The sequence below is a fragment of the Mus caroli genome, unplaced genomic scaffold (genome assembly GCF_978045245.1).
Source record: "Mus caroli unplaced genomic scaffold, Mus_caroli_1 scaffold_7, whole genome shotgun sequence".
Lineage (NCBI taxonomy): Eukaryota > Metazoa > Chordata > Mammalia > Rodentia > Muridae > Mus > Mus caroli.
Genome location: NW_028227262.1, coordinates 16,348,058 through 16,372,466, shown reverse-complemented (window position 1 = coordinate 16,372,466; position 24,409 = coordinate 16,348,058). Strand labels below are relative to the sequence as shown.

The 24,409-nt window shown below is 39.5% G+C and overlaps 1 protein-coding gene across 1 annotated transcript; it reads right to left on the bottom strand.

The window, feature by feature from the left end:
- Positions 1-3,481: 3,481 nt before the first annotated feature.
- On the bottom strand, positions 3,482-23,389 carry LOC147003780 (uncharacterized). The gene is made up of 5 exons (XM_085840851.1): positions 23,347-23,389; positions 20,405-20,543; positions 18,978-19,148; positions 5,935-6,039; positions 3,482-3,526 (listed from the first exon to the last, which is right to left on the bottom strand). The coding sequence occupies exons 2-5, from the start codon at positions 20,528-20,530 to the stop codon at positions 3,482-3,484; spliced, it is 447 nt and encodes a 148-aa protein (XP_085696977.1). The 5' UTR covers positions 20,531-20,543; positions 23,347-23,389.
- Between the last annotated feature and the right edge of the window lie 1,020 nt (positions 23,390-24,409).

Below are 24,409 nucleotides of genomic sequence, written 5' to 3'. Positions count from 1 at the left end.
GCAGGATTGTAATGTATTGTGTTCACACTGCCTTACCTATACCTATCACTTGTCTAATCAGAATAAAATTTATCAGGGAAATTTAATTATATTTTTGCTTTCCATTCCTGTTCAAATTACTTCTTACCAGGGCTTTATCTGCTGCTGCCTGTTGAAGGCAGACCTCCTCCTCATGACCATTTGTGCTCGAACCATGTTTCACAAAAGTACTGTTTTCAAAAGGTCAAAAGATGCCCCTCATTTTTCTATCTTTAAATAATACAGAAAATTAGTAAGGAGACAGACTCAACCCCTTAAAGTAAACTCATAAAACAAATGTGCTATTAAACTTGGTAAGATTGTATGCAAAAATACAGAACTTAATAAGATAGGCACAGACCTCAGAGAGGTGAAGTGATAAGGAAGGGTTAAGGGGGAATACATAGATCATCCTGGGGAGAGAAAATAAAATTGATTACTTAGTCTCCATTGGGGCAGGTGGGAATGGGAACAAGATGGATCAGGTAGGGGAAATGGATGAAGGTTGAAAGACCTGGGAGAGAAGAATTGAACTAAGAGACTTCTCAAGGTGAGGGAGACATGTAGAGCAATGGAAACTCCCTGGAATCTACAAGGGTGACCCTAGTGAAGAATGCTAGTAATAGGGGATACAAAGCCTGAACTGGCCATCTTCTCTAATAACTCAAACCCTCCAGTGGAGAGAATAGGACACCGAAAGTAGACACAAATGTTGCATCCACCCTGACAAGCAGGAAAGACGCAACACAACGTTGTCCTTCTTCAACCAGGTTTATTCAGGAACACTTCGCATCGCAATGCAGGAATGGGAACCTCCCGAACAACCCCAGGGTGCACCTTAAATACCCTACTGACTCCTCCCAATCACCCCAGTCACATAGTGGTAGCCATTGGTTCACATCAAGTGACGACACCTCAGGCTAGCTGAGGAGGCATGGCGTCTGCACACTGCAGGCAGCTGGGATGTGGCTAAGTCAGAGGTAATGAGGACATCAGGTGCAGGTCATAAGACCTGGTAAAAGATCCTGACAGAATGTAAAAGGTCACAGAAGCCCTGAAATTGGCAAGATAGATGTCACTGTTAGCAGAACTAGCTTCACTGATTTAGAAAAATAGAGGTGCACAATGCTCTGGCCACTCCTTGAACCTGTGTGTCTGCCAGTGTTTTGACCATTCCTTGAACCCATGTGTGTGCCCACTGATGAAGCCCATTGCCAGGTGTTTGTGATATTGGTTGCTGAAAAAGAGTCAGAAAATCTCCCCAGCAACCACAGCCCGGCCAATCCTAAATTGCTCCACCTGCACCAGACTCTTTCCTTGTACCCCTCCCATATGCATTTCTTGAGAATAGACATTGTTTAGATCTGGAAATCTCCTACTCCCCACCCTTCTCCTTTCTCCCCTGAGGGCCTATAAAAACTGGCACCTCTTTCCCGTCGAGGTCGACTCCTCTACCCCTGTGTGGGATATGAGTCGTCCCCAGAGCTCTGGCTTTCCCCGAATAGAGCCTCATGTGGTTTGCATCAAGCTTGGTCTATTGTGAGTTCTTGGGTGTCCACTATTGTCCTGAGGCCTGAGCGAGGGGCTCCTCTCAGAGTCTTTCACTGGCAGCCGTCCTAGGCGCCATCTTGGGGCAGTGGCTGCACCCGTTCCTCACAAACAAAAACTTCAACCTTAAATGTGTCCTGCCTGCAAGACATGCCAGGGTAAAAGTGTCACTGATATTGTTGGACTGGCCATACAATGACTAATCCAACATAAAACGCATACCACTACAGAGATCCTATTCCTGACAATGCCTGCCAACACAGCCAGCAGAAGCTAGGTAACCTAAAGACTCATGATAGAACAAAGTGATACTGGCAAAAAAAAATGAAAGAATGAAATGATTTCTAATAATATTCTGCTGCATTCACAGGCAGAACCCTAGCATAATAGCAATTAAAGAAGCTTCATCCAGCAAAAAGATGGGAGCAGATGCAGAGACCCACAACAAAATATTATTCAGGGATCTTCGACTTCTTCAGAAGATAAAAAAAAAAAGATGAAATGAGGCAGAGGGCTCAAGGACACTGCAAGTTAATGCCCCACAGAATCAATTAACCAGGGCTCATAGAGGCTCTCAGTGACTGATACAAAAATCTCAGACATGACATTGAACTGGACTAAGCCTTCGGTATACATAATGAGTTTGTTTAGTTTGTAGGTTTCGTAGGACTCCTAATAGAATGATACAAAATTTCCCTGATTATATTGTCGGCTTTGAGACCATTTCTTCCTACTGGCTTGCCCCATCCAGCCTTGATATGAGTATTTGATTCTAGTCTTGCTGTTATGTGCATTTCTGTGTTTGTTATCACTGGGAGCTCTGTTCTTTTCTGAATAAAATAGGGAAATCAGTGACTCTGGAATAAAGGGATTGGGAGGGGTGTAGAAAACTGGGCAAAGAAGACAGAGTTTGGAAGTATTTTATGAAAGAAAATTAAAGGAAATGAAAAGGGAATATAAGTAAGAAGTTGAAGTGGTCTACAGTTAAAACATGAACTTAAGTCTAGCCTGATGTCCATAGGACTCAGTCAAAAATGCTACTAATGATAAATAATTTCATCTGGTTGGAGGGATGGCTAAGTGGTTAAAATCATTAACTGCTCTTCCAGAGGTCCTGAGTTCTATCCCAGCTCTGATAACATGTTACAGTGTACTCATATATATAAAATAAAGAAAAGTTAGAAAATCATATCAACAAAATAAATCAACCTATACAACACAACAGGATGGCATCAGGAAATGACTTGCTGTAGGAAATCCTTATTGACAAATGGTCAGGACTTTAACTCTCTTTTAAGTGCATTTATTGCATATAAGAAAGAGATATGAAGAAAGTCCTAGCAATTAAAATATGGAATTCAATTATAATTTATTCACATTCACATCAATAGAACTAAGTTAAAAATAATACATTTATTATTTATGTAGCTGTTGGATGATTGAATATTGAGTAGGTTGTTTTAGCAATATTAAGAAAAGTGGAAATACTTACTTTAGATCCAAAAAATTGGAACAGAAAATCAAACATGGGACTAGAAATGTACAAATCTGACAGATGAACAAGGTTGAAAACACAGGTTTTCAGCACCCTCAATACAGCCATCCAGTTTCTTTTTACTGGAAGAAAACTCATCAAGAGAGCTTAAAGTTATATATTATAGTATACATTTATAATGCAGACTCTAAGGAAGAATCATCTGTTTACAGGGGCATAAAGTGTTTTCCTTTGCTATCTGTGTTGTGGGGGGAAAAGATGGAAATATTTGCAAGTATTCCTAGTCTGTTTTGCTCCATGTTGTTTTCTTGTACCTACAGCTCTGAAATTCTCTCCCCTCCTTTACTAAGAAACACAGACAACACTCAGAAATTGCATGCTGAAAATTTTATTGGAATAGTATAGACAATCAGCACTGATTCATTGACCTATATGTTTGAAGGACATATTTTTATCAGGTACTCTCTGAAACAGAAAAGAAAGGAGAAAAGTTATTGAAAAATAAAGACATGTTGAATGTTCCTTAACTGCTATTGGTACCCCAGAATTGACAGTGGTGGGAGCCCACACCCTCTTCTTCCTGTGTCTCCTACACCTCATTCCTTTTCCATTTTCTCAGGTTTACTCTTGTCAGGTACAGAGAAGAAAGCGGAACTAAACTAATTCTTAAAAGATGAATGTGAATACGTATCTTAGAGTATTCACTCATTAGTTCTGGTATGAAAGGTTCTAGGATATAGTTCCAAATATTTTAGTGCTATGTGCCCTGAATGATTGAACAACTGAAATTAAAATAAATATTTATTTAGAGAAAAAGCCATAAACACATCATGACAGACCATGAAATTGAATCCTGTGTATGCAATCAGGAAAATAAAACCAAGGAAATAATGCTAAGATCCACAGACTTTGTGATGCTATAGTTTTCGTTTCTATTTCTTTTTTTCTTTTTTTTTTTTGCTATAAAGTTTTCTAAGAAATGTGGTTTTTGAAATGAATATCTTAAGGGTCTACATAGACCTTTCACGTAAACCTCAACTGTGTATAATATTTACTCACATACACATACTAATATTTCTAAGGATATTGCCAAAGGATTAAATTAATAACTTTCAAGGACAAAAAAAATGGGAACTTACTATAATATATGACTATGATATTCAGCCAAATGTACTCCTAGGGATGTAGATTTTGGGCAACCTTGGCATACACCAATTTAGAAGAACATATTTAAAACCTGAACAAGGTTATAGGTATCTATAATTGATCACTTAGAGACAATGGATCTACACATCCCTGTGTGAGTGGGGCAGACTGTACATAATTGAGTTGAGAAGTCAATGAAGGTGAATTCAGAGGACATAATGCCAAAGAAAGATTGCTTCTATACTTCTATAAAAGAAGTCAATGCAAAGGATAATCATTGTTGAAAAATAAATAAATAAAATAAATTTTAAAAAAGGAGCGATTGAGCCAGAAGCTGGAAAGAACCCAGATGTCCCTCAACAAAGGATGGATACAGAAAATGTGATACATTTACACAATGGAGTACAACTCAGCTATTAAAAACAACGAATTTATGAAATTTCTAGGCAAATGGATGGATCTGGAGGATATAAACCTGATGAGGTAACCCAATGACAAAAATTTGCATAATATGTACTCACTGATAAGTGGATATTAGCCCAAAAACATAGAATACCCAAGATACAATTTGCAAAACACATGAAACTCAAGAAGAATGAAGACCAAAGTGTGGAAACTTCACCCCTTCTTAGAATTGGGAACAAAACACCCATGGAAGGAGTTACAGGACAAAGTTTGGAACTGAGATGAAGAGATGGACCATCCAGAGACTGCCCCACCTGGGGGAATCCATCCCATAATCAGCCACCAAACACAGACACTATTACATATGCCAGCAAAATTTTGCTGAAAGGACCCTGATAGAGCTGTCTCTTGTGAGGTTATGCCAATTCCCATCAAACACAAAAGTGGATGCTCACAGTCATCTATTGGATGGAACACAGGGCCCCCAATGGAGGAGCTAGAGAAAGTACCCAAGGAGATGAAGGGGTCTGTAAACCTATAGGTGGAACAACAATATGAACTAACCAGTCCCCCCAGAGCTGTGTCTCTAGCTGCATTTGTAGCAGAAGATGGCCTAGTTGGCCATCATTGGTAAGAGAGTCCCCTTGGTTTTGCATACTTTATATGCCCCAGTACAGGGGAACACCAGGGCCAAGAAGTGGGAGTGAGTATGTAGGTGAGCAGGGGGGCGGGGAGGGTATAGGAGACTTTTGGGATAGCATTTGAAATTCAAAGGAAGAAAATACCTAGTAAAAATTGGAAAAAGAAAAATACATGAATAAATAAATAAATAAATAAATAAATAAATAAATAAGGAGCAATTGCACCTAAAGGATCTGTGGAGCAATGTACCTCAGGAGCACAAGTACACTGGCAATCTTGTACAATGTTTTCTTAGACCATCAAAGATGTATCACCTTATACTCTCTGAATGCTAAGATTTGAAACAAGGATGAAGCTAATGTCATGTCCACATGCTGAAAATTAGCAAATTTTTACACTATGATTTGACAAATACTGAGGCAATATCTTTATATTGATTAAATTTGACTTATCCCTCTTACCTAAGTTATTTAACACAGTAGAAAAGGAATTACTGTATCCTTGTGTTAGCACATTTTTAAAGAGAGAAGACAGGGCTTTATTAATTTTACTGCCTGTATAATGTTCAGATCCAGCCTGAGAAAAAATTTAAATTCACCACATTTTCCTTATTCGTTTTAAGTTGAGGGACATCTAGTTTATTTTAATTTCTGGATATTATAAATGAAATTTCTATTTACACAGTTGATCAAGTGTCCTTGTGGTATGGTCAAGCATCTGTTTGTTTTACCCAGGAGTGGTATAGCTGGCTCATGAGGTAGAACTAGTCCCAATTTTCTGAGATTCTGTAAATTTGTAAAACAAGAAATAGTAATGAATAGAAAATACACAAGAAAAAATTAATGAAAGAAAATTTAGGTGAAGAGAAATATAAATATTAAGATACAAATAGTAAATCTAACCAGAAGTTTTTTTTTCCTCCTTTACTGGTTTTTGCTGAGAAAAGTAATTTTTATATATTTGCATATTTACCTTATATCCACCTCATTACCTCCCTGTCACAATACTCCCCCCTTGATGCCATTCCTTCTCCTCTGAGTAGGTGCAGTGCCCTCCTGGGTATCTCCCCAGTCTGGCACTTCAAGTCTCTGTGAGACTAGGTGCTTCCCTACCTACTGAGGCCAGATAAGGCAGTTCAGTGAGAAGATAACTCATATAAGTCTGGAATTGTCTCCACTCTAGTTGTTTGGAACCCATGCGTAGGTCCCTCCCTACTCTTTCAGGTTTTATAAAAAATTGTGTCAGAATTTTGACTGGGATTGCATTGACTCTGTAGATTGCTTTTGTTAAAGTGGCCATTTTAACTACATTAATCCTACCTATCCATGATCATGTGAGTCCTTTCTGTCTTCTGATATCTTCTTCAGTATCTTTCTTCAGGGACTTGAAGTTCTTTTCATAAGGATCTTTCACAAGCTTGGTTAGAGTTACATCAAATAATTTATATTATCCCTGGCTATTGTACAGGATGATGTTTCACTCATTTCCTTCTCAGAAAATTTATCATTTGTATAACGGATGGCTAAAGATGTCTTTGAGTCAATTTTTGATTCCAGCAACATCTCTGAAGCTGTTTATCAGCTATTGAAGTTTTGAAATAGAATGTTTGAGGTCGCTCATATATACTACCATATCATCTGAAAATTGCAGAACTGTGACCTCTTTTCCAATTTATATCCTTTTGATCTCCTTTATTTGTATTACTGCTCTGGTAGAACTTCAAGTCTATATGAATAGATGAGAGAGACTGGGGTGTCATTTCTTGTAACTTGATTTAAGTGTAATTGCTTTAAGTTCCCCACCATTTAGTTCGAATTTGACTTTTGCTCTCTGTATATTACTATGATTATATATTTTGATATGTGCTCGGCATCCCTGATATTTCTATACTTTTAATATGAATGGTTGTTGGAGTTTTACAAAGGATTTTTCAGCATCTAATGATAGTTTGCTCATATGATATATTACACTGATGGATTTTTGTATATTGAAACATCTTTGCATCCCTTTGATGAAGATTACTTGATAATGGAGGATGACGTTTTTATGTGTTCCTGGATTCAGTTTTCCAATATTTTATTGAGTGTTTCTGTATCAGTGTTCATGAGAGAAATCAATCTGATGTTCTCTTTCTTTTTTGGATATTTGTGTGGTTTAGGTATCAGGATGATGGTGTCTTCATAGAATGAGTTTTATAGTGTTCCTTCTTGTTAGAGACACCCTACATTAAGCTCTAGATGCATGTGACCACTGATGACAAAGAATAAAAATCTCCTGGAGGTATCATGTTTCAGAGCATGATGTTATGGCCTCTTCTAGGCCCCAGGGTGAGTACTGAGAGGTCCCCAGGCCTGCTTCTTTGGTGCAAGCAACTTGTGATATCATTTCTGCAATTTTACTTACTACTAATCATTTTCCTTATATATTTACTATTCCTTCTCTTTCTTCCTTCCTTGATTACTCCAGTATTTGGTGACCTGACAAGACCTAGTAGGAGCCCATTAGATATCCAGAAACTAGATGTTTCCAGTAATATTAAATTGATGGCTGTTCATGAATTCAAGAGAAATGTATGTTACTGTCACTTACTTGAGATGGAAATAAAATAACCTAGAGCCACAGGCAGCGATAAGTAAATCTGCAGCTGTTCCCCTAGTCTTAGTCTCAATTCTGTATAATAAAAACAGAACATTTTTATCAGAAAACTGTGGATGGAAAAACATACATATATTTCCCAGAAAGTTATCACTGGATTCCTTTGGTTCAGGGACGATGGTGGCAGTCCCGTAGAATTCTCCATACAGGTTAGGTGATGATGCTTTTGTAGACAGACAAATGGGATCCAAAACTTTCAAATACTGCAGGTTCAGCAATATGACCTCATCTTTGCACATTTATGAATCTATATTGTCTCACATGTGTCTAAAAGATGCTGCTGCCCCTACCTCAGTGGACACTGGTGGTTGGGAGATATAAAAATTTTTTGATGTTGTAAAACTTATTATGATTGAGAATGTATAGTTCCCTTTTTCTGTTCTAAATCTGTACTACTCTGTGTCACAAGAAAATGTTTGTACGGGAAAATACAGAAGCATTTACCTTCCCACTACCTATGAATGTTGTAACCCAACCTTCTTGTTTGTTCAATAAAAGACTGGGGCTGAGACTAGTCTAGATGAGTACTCTGATTGCCAAGTTCAGAGGCTCTCACTGCAAAAAAAATAACAGCCTGTCAGTATTGTATCTCAATTGTGTGTCCCATTTCCCTAGAAGGTATTCCTAGTCATTGATGAACCCCTACTTTTGTCAAGGCTGGACCCTGGCACCTTCTCTTTCTATTTTGGAGAATAGTTTGAGGAATACTAGTATTAGTTCTTATTTGAAAGTCTGGTAGAATTTTGCACTAAACCCATCGTTCTCTGCACATTTTTTCTTTGAAGTTGGCCAGTATTGGGAGCCTTGTAATGGCTGTGTCTTTTCCTTTAGGAGATATAGGGCTGTTTAAGTCAATTGCCTGATTGTGATTTAATTTTGGCAAGTGATATCTATTTAGAAAATTGTCAATTTCATTAAAATTTTCTGATTTTGTGGTGCACAGGCTTTTGAAGTAAGAAGTAATTTGAATTGCCTAAGTGTCTGTTGATATATCTTCCTTTTCATTTCTGAAATTGTTTATATCTGTACTGTATGTTTTCTTTTGGTTAGTTTGGCTAAGGATTTGTTTACCTGGTCAATTTTCTCAAGTCACCAGTTCTAGGCTTTTTTGATTCTTAGTATTGTTTTCTTTGTTCCTAACTGATAGACTTAAGCCTTGATTTGGAATATTTCCTGCCTTCTACTCCTCTTTGGTATGTCTGCTTCTATTTTTTCTAGAGATTTCAATCGTACTTTTAAAATGTTGATATGAGAACATTCTAATTCCTTGATGGAGACAGTGCTACGTGATTTCCTTTTAGTAGCACTGCTTTCATTGTGTCCCATGAATCTGGGTATGTTGTGACTTTATTTTCATTGAATTCTAGAAAGTCTTTAACTTCTTTCCTTCTTTCCTTCTTTCCTTCTTTCTTTCTTTCTTTCTTTCTTTCTTTCTTTCTTTCTTTCTTTCTTTCTTTCTTTTAAATTTTTAATATTTTTATTACACATTTTCCTCAATTACATTTCCAATGCTATCCCAAAAGTCCCCCATAGCACCCCACACTTCCCTACCCACCCATTCCCATTCTTTTGGCCCTGGCATTCCCCTATATTGGGGCATATAAAGTTTGCAAGTCCAATGGGCCTCTCTTTCCAGTGATGGCCGACTAGGTCATCTTTCGATACATATGCAGCTAGAGACAAGAGCTCCGGGGTTCTGGTTAGTACATCATGTTGTTCCAACAATCGGGTTGCAGATCCCTTTAGCTCCTTGGGTACTTTCTCTAGCTTCTACATTGGGAGCCCTGTGATACATCCAATAGCTGACTGTGAGCATCCACTCCTGTGTTTCCTAGGCCCTTGCATAGTCTCACAAGTGACAGCTATATTTGGGTCCTTTCAGCAAAATCTTGCTAGTGTATGCAATGGTGTCCGCGTTTAGAAGCTGATTATGGGATGGATCCCTGGATACGGCAGTCTCTAAATGGTCCATCCTTTCATCACAGCTACGAACTTTGTCTCTGTAATTCCTTCCATGGGTGTTTTGTTCCCAATTCTAAGAAGGGGCACAGTGTCCACATTTTGGTCTTCATTCTTCTTGAGTTTCATGCGTTTAGCAAATTGTATCTTATATCCTGGGTATCCTAAGTTTTGGGCTAATATCCACTTATCAGTGAATACATATTGTGTGAGTTCCTTTGTGATTGTGTTACCTCACTCAAGATGATGCCCTCCAGGTCCATCCATTTGGCTATGAATTTCATAAATTCATTCTTTTTAATAGCTGAGTAGTACTCCATTGTGTAAATGTACCATAATTTCTGTATCCATTCCTCTGTTGAGGGACATCTGGGTTCTTTCCAGCTTCTGGCTATTATAAATAGGGCTGCTATGAACATAGTGGAGCATGTGTCCTTCTTACCGGTTGGGCCATATTCTGGATATATGCCCAGGAGAGGTATTGCTGGATCCTCCGGTAGTACTATGTCCAATTTTCTGAGGAACCGCCAGACTGATTTCCAGAGTGGTTGTACAAGCTTGCAATCCCACCAACAATGGAGGAGTGTTCCTCTTTCTCCACATCCTCGCCAGCATCTGCTGTCACCTGAGTTTTTGATCTTATCCATTCTGACTGGTGTGAGGTGGAATCTCAGGGTTGTTTTCATTTGCATTTCCCTGATGATTAAGGATGTTGAACATTTTTTCAGGTGCTTCTCTGCCATTCGGTATTCCTCAGGTGAGAATTCTTTGTTCAGTTCTGAGCCCCATTTTTTAATGGGGTTATTTGACTTTCTGGAGTCCACCTTCTTGAGTTCTTTATGTATATTGGATATTAGTCCCTTATCTGATTTAGGATAGGTAAAGATCCTTTCCCAATCTGTTGGTGGTTTTTTTGTCTTATTGATGGTGTCTTTTGCCTTGCAGAAGCTTTGCAGTTTCATGAGGTCCCACTTGTCAATTCTCGATCTTACAGCACAAGCCATTGCTGTTCTATTCAAGAATTTTTCCCCTGTGCCCAAATCTTCAAGGCTTTTCCCCACTTTCTCCTCTATAAGTTTCAGTGTCTCTGGTTTTATGTGAAGTTCCTTGATCCACTTAGACTTGACCTCAGTACAAGGAGATAGGAATGGATCGATTCACATTCTTCTACATGTTAACAACCAGTTGTGCCAGCACCATTTGTTGAAAATGCTGTCTTTCTTCCACTGGATGTTTTTAGCTCCCTTGTCGAAGATCAACTGACCGTAGGTGTGTGGGTTCATTTCTGGGTCTTCAATTCTATTCCATTGGTCTATTTGTCTGTCACTATACCAGTACCATGCAGTTTTTATCACAATTGCTCTGTAGTAAAGCTTTAGGTCTGGCATGGTGATTCCACCAGAGGTTCTTTTATCCTTGAGAAGAGTTTTTGCTATCCTAGGTTTTTTGTTATTCCAGATGAATTTGCAGATTGCACTTTCTAATTCGTTGAAGAATTGAGTTGGAATTTTGATGGGGATTGCATTGAATCTGTAGATTGCTTTTGGCAAGATAGCCATTTTTACAATGTTGATCCTGCCAATCCATGAGCATGGGAGATCTTTCCATCTTCTGAGATCTTCTATAATTTCTTTCTTCAGAGACTTGAAGTTTTTATTATACAAATCTTTCACTTGCTTAGTTAGAGTCACGCCAAGATATTTTATATTATTTGTGACTATTGAGAAGGGTGTTGTTTCCCTAATTTCTTTCTCGGCCTGTTTATTCTTTGTGTAGAGAAAGGCCATTGATTTGTTTGAGTTAATTTTATATCCAGCTACTTCACCGAAGCTGTTTATCAGGTTAAGGGTTCTCTGGTGGAATTTTTAGGGTCACTTATATATACTATCATGTCATTTGCAAAAAGTGATATTTTGACTTCATCTTTTCCAATTTGTATCCCTTTGATCTCCTTTTGAGGTCGAATTGCTCTGGCTAGGACTTCAAGTACAATGTTGAATAGGTATGAAGAAAGTGGACAGCCTTGTCTAGTCCCTGATTTTAGAGGGATTGCTTCCAGCTTCTCACCATTTACTTTGATGTTGGCTACTGGTTTGCTGTAGATTGCTTTTATCATGTTTAGGTATGGGCCTTGAATTCCTGATCTTTCCAAGACTTTTATCATGAATGGGTGTTGGATCTTGTCAAATGCTTTTTCCGCATCTAACGAGATGACCATGTGGTTTTTGTGTTTGAGTTTGTTTATATACTGGATTACGTTGATGGATTTCGGTATATTGAACCATCCCTGCATCCCTGGGATGAAACCTACTTGGTCAGGATGGATGATTGTTTTGATGTGTTCTTGGATTCGGTTAGCAAGAACTTTATTGAGGATTTTTGCATCAATATTCATAAGTAATATTGGTCTGAAGTTTTCTATCTTTGTTGGGTCTTTTTGTGGTTTAGGTATCAGAGTAATTGTGGCTTCATAGAATGACTTGGGTAGAGTACCTTCTGTTTCTATTTTGTGGAATAGTTTGTGAAGAACTGGGATTAGTTCTTCTTTGAAGGTTTGATAGAACTCTGCACTAAACCCATCTGGTCCTGGGCTTTTTTTGGTTGGGAGACTATTAATGACTGCTTCTATTTCTTTGGGGGATATAGGGCTGTTTAGATCATTAACCTGATCTTGATTCAACTTTGGTACCTGGTATCTGTCTAGGAACTTCTCCATTTCATCCAGGTTCTCCAGTTTTGTTGAGTATAGCCTTTGGTAGAAGGATCTGATGGTGTTTTGGATGTCTTCAGGATCTGTTGTTATGTCTCCTTTCTCATTTCTGATTTTGTTAATTAGGATGCTTTCCCTGTGCCCTCTAGTGAGTCTGGCTAAGGGTTTATCTATCTTGTTGATTTTCTCAAAGAACCAGCTCTTTGATTGGTTGATACTTTGAATAGTTCTTCTTGTTTCCACTTGGTTGATTTCGCCCCTGAGTTTGATTATTTCCTGCCGTCTACTCCTCTTGGGTGAGTCTGCTTCCTTTTGTTCTAGTGCTTCTAGGTGTGTTGTCAAGTTGCTAATGTGTGCTCTCTCTAGTTTCTTTTTGGAGGCACTCAGAGCTATGAGTTTTCCCCTTAGAAATGCTTTCATTGCGTCCCATAAGTTTGGGTATGTTGTGGCTTCATTTTCATTGAACTCTAAAAAGTCCTTAATTTCTTTCTTTATTCCTTCCTTGACCAAGGTATCATTGAGAAGAGTGTTGTTCAGTTTCCACGTGAAGGTTGGCTTTCTATTATTTATTTTGTTATTGAAGATCAGCCTTAGTCCATGGTGATCTGATAGGATGCATGGTACAATTTCAATATTATTGTATCTGTTGAGGCCTGTTTTGTGACCAATTATGTGGTCAATTTTGGAGAAGGTACCTTGAGGTGCTGAGAAGAAGGTATATCCTTTTGTTTTAGGATAGAATGTTCTGTAGATATCTGTCAGATCCATTTGATGCATAACTTCTGTTAGTTTCACTGTGTCCCTGTTTAGTTTCTGTTTCCAGGATCTGTCCATTGGTGAAAGTGGTGTGTTGAAGTCTCCCACTATTATTGTATGAGGTGCAATGTGTGCTTTGAGATTTACTAAAGTTTCTTTAATGAATGAGGCTGCCTTTGTATTTGGAGCATAGATATTCAGGATTGATAGTTCCTCTTGGAGGATTTTACCTTTGATGAGTATGAAGTGCTTTTTTGATGACTTTGGGTTGGAAGTCAATCTTATCAGATATTAGAATGGCTACTCCAGCTTGTTTCGTCATACCATTTGCTTGGAAAATTGTTTTCCAGCCTTTCATTCTGAGGTAGTGTCTATCTTTTTCTCTGAGATGAGTTTCCTGTAAGCAGCAAAATGTTGGGTCTTGTTTGTGTAGCCAGTTTGTTAGTCTATGTCTTTTTGTCGGGGAGTTGAGTCCATTGATATTAAGAGATATTAAGGAAAAGTAATTGTTGTTTCCTGTTATTTTTGTTGTTAAAGTTGGCATTCTGTTCTTGTGGCTGTCTTCTTTTAGGTTTGTTGAGGGATTAGCTTCTTGTTGTTTCTAGGGCGTGGTTCCTGTCCTTGTATTGGTTTTTTCCTGTTATTTTCCTTTGAAGGGCTGGATTAGTGGAGAGATAATGTGTGAATTTGGTTTTGTCGTGGAATACTTTGGTTTCTCCATCTATGTTAATTGAGAGTTTGGCTGGATATAGTAGCCTGGGCTGGAATTTGTGTTCTTTTAGTGTCTGTATAACATCTGTCCAGGATCTTCTGGCTTTCATAATCTCTGGTGAAAAATCTGGTGTAATTCTGATAGGCTTGCCTTTATATGTTACTTGGCCTTTTTCTCTTACTGCTTTTAGTATTCTATCTTTATTTAGAGCATTTGTTGTTTTGATTATTATGTGTCGGGAGGTATTTCTTTTCTGGTCCAGCCTATTTGGAGTTCTACAGGCTTCTTGTATGTTCATGGGCATCTCTTTCTTTAGATTTGGGAAGTTTTCTTCTATAATTTTGTTGAAGATGTTTGCTGGTCCTTTGAGTTGAAAATCTTCATTCTCATCCACTCCTATTATCCGTAGGTTTGATCTTCTCATTGTGTCCTGTATTTCTTGGATGTTTTGAGTTAGGATCTTTTTGCGTTTTACATTTTTCCTTGATTGTTGTGCCGATGTTCTCTATGGAATCTTCTGCACCTGAGATTCTCTCTTCCATCTCTTGTATTCTGTTGCTGATGCTCGTATCTATGGTTCCAGATTTCTTTCCTAGGGTTTCTATCTCCAGTGTTGCCTCATTTTGGGTTTTCTTTATTGTGTCTACTTCCCTTTTTAGGTCTAGTATGGTTTTGTTCATTTCCATCATCTGTTTGGATGTGTTTTCCTGTTTTTCTTTGAGGACTTCTACCTGTTTGATTGTGTTATCCTGTTTTTCTTTAAGGATTTGTAACTCTTTAGCAGTGTTCTCCTGCAATTCTTTAAGGGTTTTTGTGCTTCCTCTTTAATGTCTCCTACCTGTTTACCAGTGTTCCTTTGTATTTCTTAAGTGTGTTATTAAAGCCCTTCTTGATGTCCTCTACCATCATCATGAGATATGCTTTTAGATCCGTGTCTAGCTTTTCCGGTGTGTTGGGGTGCCCTCGACTGGGCGAAGTGGGAGTGCTGGGTTCTGATGATGGTGAGTGGTCTTGGTTTCTGTTAGTAAGATTATTACGTTTACCTTTTGCCATCTGGTAATCTCTGGGGTTAGTTGTTATCGTTGTCACTGTTTAAAGATTGGAGCAGACTCTGTGTTCCACTCACCTGAAGTCTCAAAATCCTGTGGCGGGTGTTGTGGGTAGCTGGCGAGTGTCAGCCGACCCTGCGCCCTAGCTACCCCGGTGCTTTTGAAGAGGCTTGTGGCCCTACTCCACTTTCTTTCTTTCTTTCTTTCTTTCTTTCTTTCTTTCTTTCTTTCTTTCTTTCTTTCTTTCTTTCTTTCTTTCCTTCTTTCCTTTCTTTCTTTCTTCCTTCCTTTCTTTCTTCCTACCTTTCTTTCTCTCTCTCTTTTTCTTTCTTTCTTTCTTTCCTTCCTTCCTTCCTCCCTCCCTCCCTCCCTTCTTTCTTTCTTTCTTTCTTTCTTTCTTTCTTTCTTTCTTTCTTTCTTCCTACCTTTCTCTCTTTCTTTCTTTCTTTCTTTCTTTCTTTCTTTCTTTCTTTCTTTCTTTCTTTCTTTCTTTTTTTCTTTCTCTCTTTCTTTCTCTCTTTCCTTCTTCCCTGACTCAGATATCATTGCATAGAGAGTTGTTCAATTTCAAATAATGTGTAGGCTTTCTGATGTTTCTGCTGTCATTGAAGTTCAACTTTAATCCATGGTGGTTTTATAAGATACAAGGCATTATTTCAATTTCCCTGTATATGAAAAGGCTGCTTTGTGATCAATGATCTGGTCAATTTTGGAGAAGGATCTATGAGGTGTTGAAAAGAAGATATATGATTTTGTGTTTGGGTGAAGCACTTTGAAGATATCTCTAAGGTCCATTTTACTTATATAATATCTCTGTCTAATTACAGAATTTAATTACTGCTCTATTTAGTGTGGCTCTGGATAGCATGTGAATTAATAAGAATGGGGCATTGAAGTTTTCCACTTGAATTTGTGTGGCTCAATGTGTTATTTAAGCTTTAGCAATGTTTTTTTTTTTTTTTTTTTTTTTTTTTTTTTTTTTTTTTTTTTTTTTTTTTTTACAAATGTGGGTGCCCTTGCTTTTGGGATTCTTAGATCATAATTGAGATATCATCTCAGAGTAGAGATTAAAGTGGTCAGCCATGGATTCTTGCTAAACCAACTTTCAAACCATCATTGACTGGCATCTCTTTCTTTCTTCCTTTTATCTAGTCTTTCTCTCAACTTAGCCGTGGAATCTCTGATTGTTCCTGAGTGATCTACATAGAAACAACACTCCTCTTTTAAAGCATCACACAATCCTCCTTCTTTTAAAAATAACAGATCTAAATCTCTCCTATTTTGTAATACTACTTCAGACATCAAGGCGATCAACTCTTCTAGCTCTGATAAAGCCTGTTCTAGAGCTCGAAAATCTTGAGACATAGAAGATCTAAGTTCCTCAAAATAATGAGGCATCCGGATTAAAGCAGTCCTACCCATGCCTACTCCGGTGGCCACTCCTATTCCTAAGATGAATGCCAGAGTCAGGGTCACTGGTTCTCTGCGGAATCAGGTAACATGCTTGTCATAAATGTCTTCAAGGGTGTTGGTAGAATGATAGAGTACTCTTTGGACCAACTGAACAAGCACACATTAATCATTGGAATTATCAAAAACAGCAGTAGACACACAAGGAGTTAATCCTGTGTTGTAGGCCCACCACTTGTCTAACCCAGGAAATAAGTATCTGGTGTCTGATGTCTTAGAGATCTTTAGAGTCTCATTTCAGAGGTGTTGATGATCTTGGGGTGTGGTCCCAATACAGGTTCCAAGGCCAGAAACCTGGGTTAAGGAGACTTTATGGGGTTGCCCCCACATGCAGGCCTCATGGGTAGTAGTATCATTAAATTTTCCTAAAACTGCAGTTCCTTAATAATAAGGAGGTCCTGATGCCAGGAATAGCCAGCAGGACTCAGTCAAGTCCTGGTTAGTCTTGTTAATTACACTAAAGGCTTCTTGGACCAAATTTAACAACCTCTGCCCCGTTTGGGTAAAAGCAGTGGAAATAGGGGCCTCCAGAGGAGTCAAACTGTCCTTAGTAGGAATGGTAAAAATGGGGGAAAGAGGTGATCTTGGTGGGGGTAGAGGAGCTGGAGGACTTTGTTCATCCAAGACCTTGTTGGGTCCCATGGGGTGGGCTGGGAGGTCCTCGATTTTAAGTTGAACTTTGAAAGTGGCCCCAAGGTCTTGTTTGGTCATCCTATTTGGGAAGTACCATCTGAGCCCCCATGTTCTCCCATGTAACCATGTGTAGGGGTTCTCAGATTTTCCTCTGATAGTGATAGTGATATCTAGTGGGATACAAGTTGGGGTCATGCCACAGGTCTCAGGATAATTTCTGGAACACTCTTGGGGAGGTGTAATTTTTACGAACTGTGATCCAATCCCAGGAGGAACTGGGCTTCCAGTATACTTCTCCCGTAGTCTCACAACCCCATGCTGAACAAAACAAGCTATCTAGGCCTCCACATCGATCAGTCCAGTCCTGATCGTCTTGGGGGCAGACATAGAAGACTAGTTTTCCCATCAGCATCTATATTCAGGGTCTCCGCACCCAAATGCACCTCCAGGAGAGGATCTCCAACCTGCAGGGAGAGGGAGATCTTTGGCACCAGCATTAGGAATATCCCAAGAATCGAGGCCAGCTACCAATTGAAAAAAAAAAATCAGGAGTGAGAGTAGGTCACCATGTGCAAGGGGCGGGGACTCCGGAAGTGGACCAGATTGCTTATCCCATTTGTGATAGAACATGCCACATTAGTTTTTGGGGACCATGGGGATTACAGTTGGTCTTGCCCATCAGTCTTGCTCTGTCTGCGGCAGCTTAAGAGGATCATCAGTAGTCTCAAGGTCCTACTCATCTTGGGGTGAGGTACCTTCTTAAGGTAAGAAGCATGGATCCAAGCTGAGATTCCTTCAACTTTTACAGCAGTTGGAGTGGTCAAAAGCACTAGGTAGGGCCCTTTCCACCTTGGCTCAAGGATTGCCCCATGGTGTCGCAGGACAAGGACCACGTCTCCAACCTGGACCTGGTGGGGTATCATCAGGTCTCTGGACTTGTATGCTTCTTGCAATAGTTCCCAGACCTCTTTTTTCACAATATCTAGCACCTTTAATTGAGCAAAAAAAGGTTTAGACATAACAGCATCAGGGATGAAGACCCCACCTGATTCAGTGAGAGATGGCATTGGTCAACCACCAGTCAGGGGGCTGTCTAATAATACTTTCCAGGGCATGAGGAGCAACGATGGTAACCTGTTGCCCAAGAGTCAATTTATCAGCATCTTTGACCAGCAGGGTTACAGTGTCGATAGGCTTTAGACAACAAGGCCATCCACTGGCCACTGTATCCAGTTTCTTTGATAGATAGGCTACAGGACATTTCCAGGGGCCTAGAGTCTGAGTTAGAACTCCTCTGACCACTCTGGTCTGCTTGTCAACATACAAGGTGAAAGGTTTAGTCATATTTGGTAAGGCCAGGGCAGAAGCTCTCTGAAGAGCCTGCTTAATTTTGTCAAATGCCTCCTGTTGTTGATCAGTCCACTTAAATTCTCTTCCCTCTTTGGTTAGGGGGGTAGAGTGGAGCCGCCAGAACGGCAAACCCTGGTATTCACAGCCTACAAAACCCAGCAGTTCCTAAAAATTCTCTCACTTGGCAGTGGGTGGTCAGAGTAGGGATCAGAGTCACAGTCTTTTTTCTAGCCTCTTTTAACCATCGTTTTCCACCTCTCAAGGTGTATCCTAAATACATGACTTCTGTCTGACACAACTGGGCTTTCTTAGCTGACGCCTGATACCCCAACTCACCCAGCTCTGCCAAAAGTTTTCTGTTCCTTGTTGACATTCTTATTTGGTGGTGCCCACCAACAATAAATCATCAACATACTGTAACAGAGTTACCTGTGGGTTTTCAGTCCTGAAGGATGCCAGATCACAATGTAATGCTTCATCAAAAATGGTAGAGGAGTTCTTAAGTCCTAGTGGCAGTCTGGTCCACGTTAGTTGTCCAGTAATTCCTGAATCTGGGTCTCGCCACTCAAAGGCAAATATGGTCTGGCTGGAGGGATGTAACTTTAAACAGAAATGAGCATCTTTAAGGTCTAAGACAGTATACCATTTTCTTTCTGGTGGAAGTGAGCTGAGCAGGTTGGAAGGATTGGGTACAGTAGAATGAATACCTTGAACCATTTTATTAACTTCTTGTAGGTCCTGTACTGGTCTAAAATCATTCGTTCCTGGTTTCTTGACAAGGAGGAGGGGGGTGTTCCATGGGGACTGGCATGCGACCAAGATGCCCAGTTGCAAAAGTCTTTGAATATGGGGTCTGATTTCTTCTCGTGCCCCTCGACTCATCAGATACTGGCTCACCCCAATCAGAGTGGCATCAGTCTTGAGTCCCACCACCATTGGGGGAACTTGGTTCGCCACCCCCATGCCCCTGGTTTCTACCAGGTTTTGGGAAAGGCCAATAACCATTCTTGTATGTCTAAATATCCTGACTGGCCAGGGGACTCATAAAAATGATATTCTCCTTCTACCCCTATAGTCAGCACCACTGAGGTGGGAGATGTCTCAGGCTACCTCAGGTTCAGCATAGAGAAGGTAATATTTAGTCATCTATAAGACAAATATAGGATGTGACAACACACTGAAATAACAACAGTTAACCAGCATGCAAGGATGATAGACTGGTTCTTATCTGGTTGTTGTTGAACACCAGATGTCACAGTATTGTTGACACATTGAAGTAAAGAATAGAATAAAGATAAACTTCAGACTACAATCCTTCACAACTTACAGAGCTCCTACCACACCCCCCACCCCCAGTGGCTTCCAGAGTCAAACTTCAAAGCACAACTAAGGTCAACAGTTAGTATCAGAGATGCTTCTGGAAAATATATAGAGTTGGCTCTGAAAATTGTATGTAAGTGTCTAGAGCATTAAATATATTCTATATATCTATAATTTGAATTAATCCTGGTGTATTCATCTATATCTTTCTATGATACACACTGCAGCACAGCTGGCTGCTCCCAATATTTGCTCTGATGTTGAGAACATGCTCTCAAATCTGTCCTTTTTTCATGTTTCTTTACATCGTGCAGAGCACATTCCTAAACACAAAAAATGGGCTGTCTTATTCTGCTTTTCAAGAATTTTTTTGAGTTCAGGTCGAAGATTAAGTAAAAGGAACCATTTACATGCTAAAGGCATAACTATTCAACCTTTATCACAGAAATCCTATGGGCCTGTGTTTCTTCTCACCCATGTCAGTTTTCTCTCCCCTGTTTTCTCCCCTCTTTTCCTTGAATGTCTCCAGATCCCACCTTGTATTCCATGGTACCTTCATCTGTAGTCTGAACTGAGCTCAGGTCCAGCAAGGCTGCTGTGAGCAGGACCACAAGCATCTTGGAGGAGGTTCTGGACTTTCTTCCAACTCTGTGCTGAGACATGCATGCCCATACTCTTTATAAAAACAAAACAAACAATGGTGTCTATAAGCATCAACTGGGTGACCTTGATCCATTTTTTCTCTTTGGGACTATAGCCCCGCAGGATAGAGTGGGGGAGATTTCAATGCACTTTATCTACAGGAACAAAATCTAGTGTTGTGGTGATGTTAAAGAACAATTGTCTCTTTAGAGCCAAGTATTATTCCATTGTTTTTATGCACCACATTCTCAGTTTACTCAGTAGATGTAAGGCATTTTGTTTGTTTCCCCTTCCAATCTAATGTGGGACGATTGCACAAGCATCTGAAGAGTGGGATGTTGAGTCCTTTGGCACTTACCAATATGTGGTGAATCTGAGTTATGTGAGAAATTTTATTTTAGCTTTTCAGAACTCCTGACCGCTATTTCCATACTCATTACCCTAGTTTACTCTCCCACATAAGCAGACCACATAAACAGAAGGCAAAATGTAGGAAGTTTGTCACTGTGAATAGTGAAGGATTGTGCTTTCTTTCAGTGCATTAATTCTAAGTAAAGAGAGAGTAATAAAAAGCTTCAGCAATTAAGCGATGTAAACTAATTGTAACTGATTTAGACTCATACCAATAAATTGAAGCTTAAAATAATATATTTAGTATTTATGAAACAGTTGGATAATTGAGTATTGACTTTTAAGCAATGTCTTTATTTAGAAAGGATTATACACTTATTTTAACTGCAATGGATTGGACAGAAATTTCAAACTGGTAGTATACATACATAAACCATGCTGGTGAACAACAGGAATTTGAGAATTACTTAGGATTTGCAAATGCTTTACATTTTTATCTTCCCACTTACTTTTAAATTAGAAAGAGTCCTAGCTAGAGATCTGTAATTCATCTCTTTTCTTTTTAATTTACTTTAATTTTTTACTTATTCACTTTATATACATCACTGTTCCCTTCCTGGTCACCTCCCCCAATAATCCTCTCCATATACTTCATCCCCTTTTTCCTCTGGTGGGTAAAGCCCACCCTGGGTGTCCTCTACCCTGTTACTCCAAGTCTATGCAAAATTTAGTTGTTCCTATCCCATTGAGGCCAGACAAGATAGCCAAATATAAGAACATATCCCATGTACAGACACCAGCTTTTGTGAAATCCCTATCTAGTTGAAGACCAAGCTACAGATCTATTATATACGTTGAAGGAAGGCCTATGTCAAGCATCTGTATGTTCTTTAGTTGGTGTGTTAGACTCTGATAGCCCCAAGAGTTCAGGATGGTTCAATCTATTAGTCTTCCTACGGAGTTCCTATCCCCTTTAGTGTCCACAATACTTCCCCATCTTCTTCCTTAAGAGTTTCTAAGCTCCATTCACTGTTTGACTGACTGTGTCTGTATTTGTCTGAGTCAGTTGTTGGGGGGAGTCCCTCACAGGACAACATACTTCTGTCTGAAAACATAAAAGATTATCTCAAATAGTGTTAGGAACCATTGCTTGCCCATGGGATTAGTTTCAAGTTGAGCTGGCTATTGGTTGGCCATTCCTTCAGTCTCTGATCCATCCACCATGCCTGCATTTCTTCTAGAGAGGAAAAATTTGTGGTGAAACATTTTGTGAGTGGGTTGGCCTCCCAACAACTGGGAAAAGATCTCTACTACCCTACCTCTGACAGAGAGCTAATGTTCAAAATATATAAAGAACTCAAGAAGTCTACAAAGAAAACCCCTAAACTACCCAGTTTAAAAACTGCAGTACAAAGCCAAAAAGGTTAATTTTCAACTGAGGAATCCTAAGTGAATGATAAGCACTTAATGAAATGTTAAACATCCTTAGTCATTATGAAAAAGCAAAATAAAACTAAACTTAAATTACACCTTATACCAATCCAAATGGCTAACAACAAAAACAGAAGTGACAGCACATGCTGGCAAGGCTTTGGGGATAGAGGAACATTTTTCCTTTAATAGTGGGCTTGCAAATTGGTATAACCACTCTGGAATTCAATCTGGCATTCCCTCAGAAAATTGTAAATAGTTCTCCCTGAAGAACCAGCTATACAACTCATGGCCATGTACCCAAAATATTCTCCACCATTCCACAATGCTAAATGTCCCACTAGGTTCATAGCAGTCTCATTCATAATAACCAGAAGCTATAAACAACTTCCAACTGAAGATGTCTCTCAATGGAAGAATGAATACAGAATATGTACTTCATTTACATAATAGAACACTATTCAAGTTTATAAAGAAGGACATCATGAAATTACAGACAAATGGATGGCAATAGAAGATATCATTTTGAGCGTGGTAACTCAGACTCAAAGAGGCTTGTATAATATGTACTTAGGGATAAGTGGATATTAACCCAAAAATACAGAATACCCTTGATACAACTCACAGACTATATGAAGTTTAAGAAGGAAGGTCCAACTGAAGATGTGTCATTCCCACTTAGAAGGGGGAACAAAATAATCACAGGAGGCAGAGGGAGGGAGAGATGTGTGTAGGAGAAAAGAGAGGGAATGGGGTCAGGATCAGGTATGGGGGTGCAGTGACAGGACAGAAACTGAGATGAGCAGAATGAAATATGCAGCTGGGGGGAGTGGGGAGCAGGCAGAACCCTGAAAAATTTCCAGAGACCTGGGATGTAAAAGGCTTTCAGGACTTCATGGAAAATGACCTTAGCCAACCCACCAGCTATAACAGACATAGATGAAGCTACTTAGAGATAACTATTGGACTGATCAGAGGAACCCCTTTGGAAGGATTAGGAGAAAGATTGAAGAAGCTGAAGGAGATGGCAATCCCATATGAAGAACAACAATACCTGTCGGAAGCCACATGTGCCGTTGCAGAGTGGCAGTTGGCTACTGCTGGCCACCACACATATGTAGGCAGTAATGTTCTTTTGCCAAGATGAGGTTTTGAGAATTAACTAAAATTAACCAATCAGATGAGAGACAAGTTAACCAATCAGATGAGAGACAAGTTAACCAATCAGATGAGAGACAAGTTAACCAATCAGATGTAGGCATGCAAATGAGGTCATAAGCATAACCCAAGCACAACCAATCTGGGTGTGAACACGCCTCTCCTAGGCCTATATAAGCAGCACCAGTTCTGGGCTTGGGGTCTCTTCGCCTCTGCAATCAAGCTCTCCCAATAAACCTGTGCAGAAGGATCCTGTTGCAGTGTCATTCTTGCTGGTGAGCCAGGGCGCACACAAGAAGTGGTGCCAAAAACCCAGGAAAAGATCATCAGGCACAAGCGAAGACCCCCTGCTACAGGGAGGATTCAGAACTGCATTGCGGGGAAGGAGTGGTTAATAAAGTGTTCCTATAAAACAGACTGCTGAGAAGGATCCGACTGCTTGGATTCAGAACTCTTCAGCTGAGGAATGGTGGTACCCGTAAGTCTCCCAAAATTGATCCTCGGGTTTAAGAAAAAGGAAAAGAAAAGGGAGGAAAAATAAAATGAATCAGTGATAAAGAAAAGGAAATAGTGAAGGAAAGGAAAAGGGAAAGGAAAGGAAAGGAAAGGAAAGGAAAGGAAAGGAAAGGAAAGGAAAGGAAAGGAAAGGAAAGGAAAGGAAAGGAAGGAAGGAGAGAAGGGAAAGAGAGAAGAGAAGGAAAGAAAGGATTGAGACGATAAGGTTCCCGGCTTTGGGACAAGTTAAGGTTCATGAGTTATGCTTTTTTCTCCCATTGACCCTTTGTGGGTAGGTCTGATAGTTTTGGTCTTGTTTGTTCTGATGTATAGACTCTGTTACTGTTTGAAATTGTGTGTAGAGGCAGTCAAGACAGGTCAGAAAATCCTTACAGAGCAACAAGAAAGTATGTCGGAAGAGGAGAAGGGCTTAAAAAGAAAAAAGAAAAAGAAAGGAGACACAG

Bases quoted from the DNA above. Each gene is read 5' to 3' on its own strand.
- LOC147003780 (XM_085840851.1), bottom strand. From the start codon at position 20,530: ATGTCTCAGCACAGAGTTGGAAGAAAGTCCAGAACCTCCTCCAAGATG. The intron at 19,149-20,404 runs GTGGGATCTGGA...TTCTGTTTAAAG, and splicing joins AAGGTACCATGGAATACAAG to TTACATCCCTCCAGCCAGAC. The intron at 6,040-18,977 runs GTAACTCTGTTA...ACAAATTTACAG, and splicing joins TCAGGACTGAAAACCCACAG to AATCTCAGAAAATTGGGACT.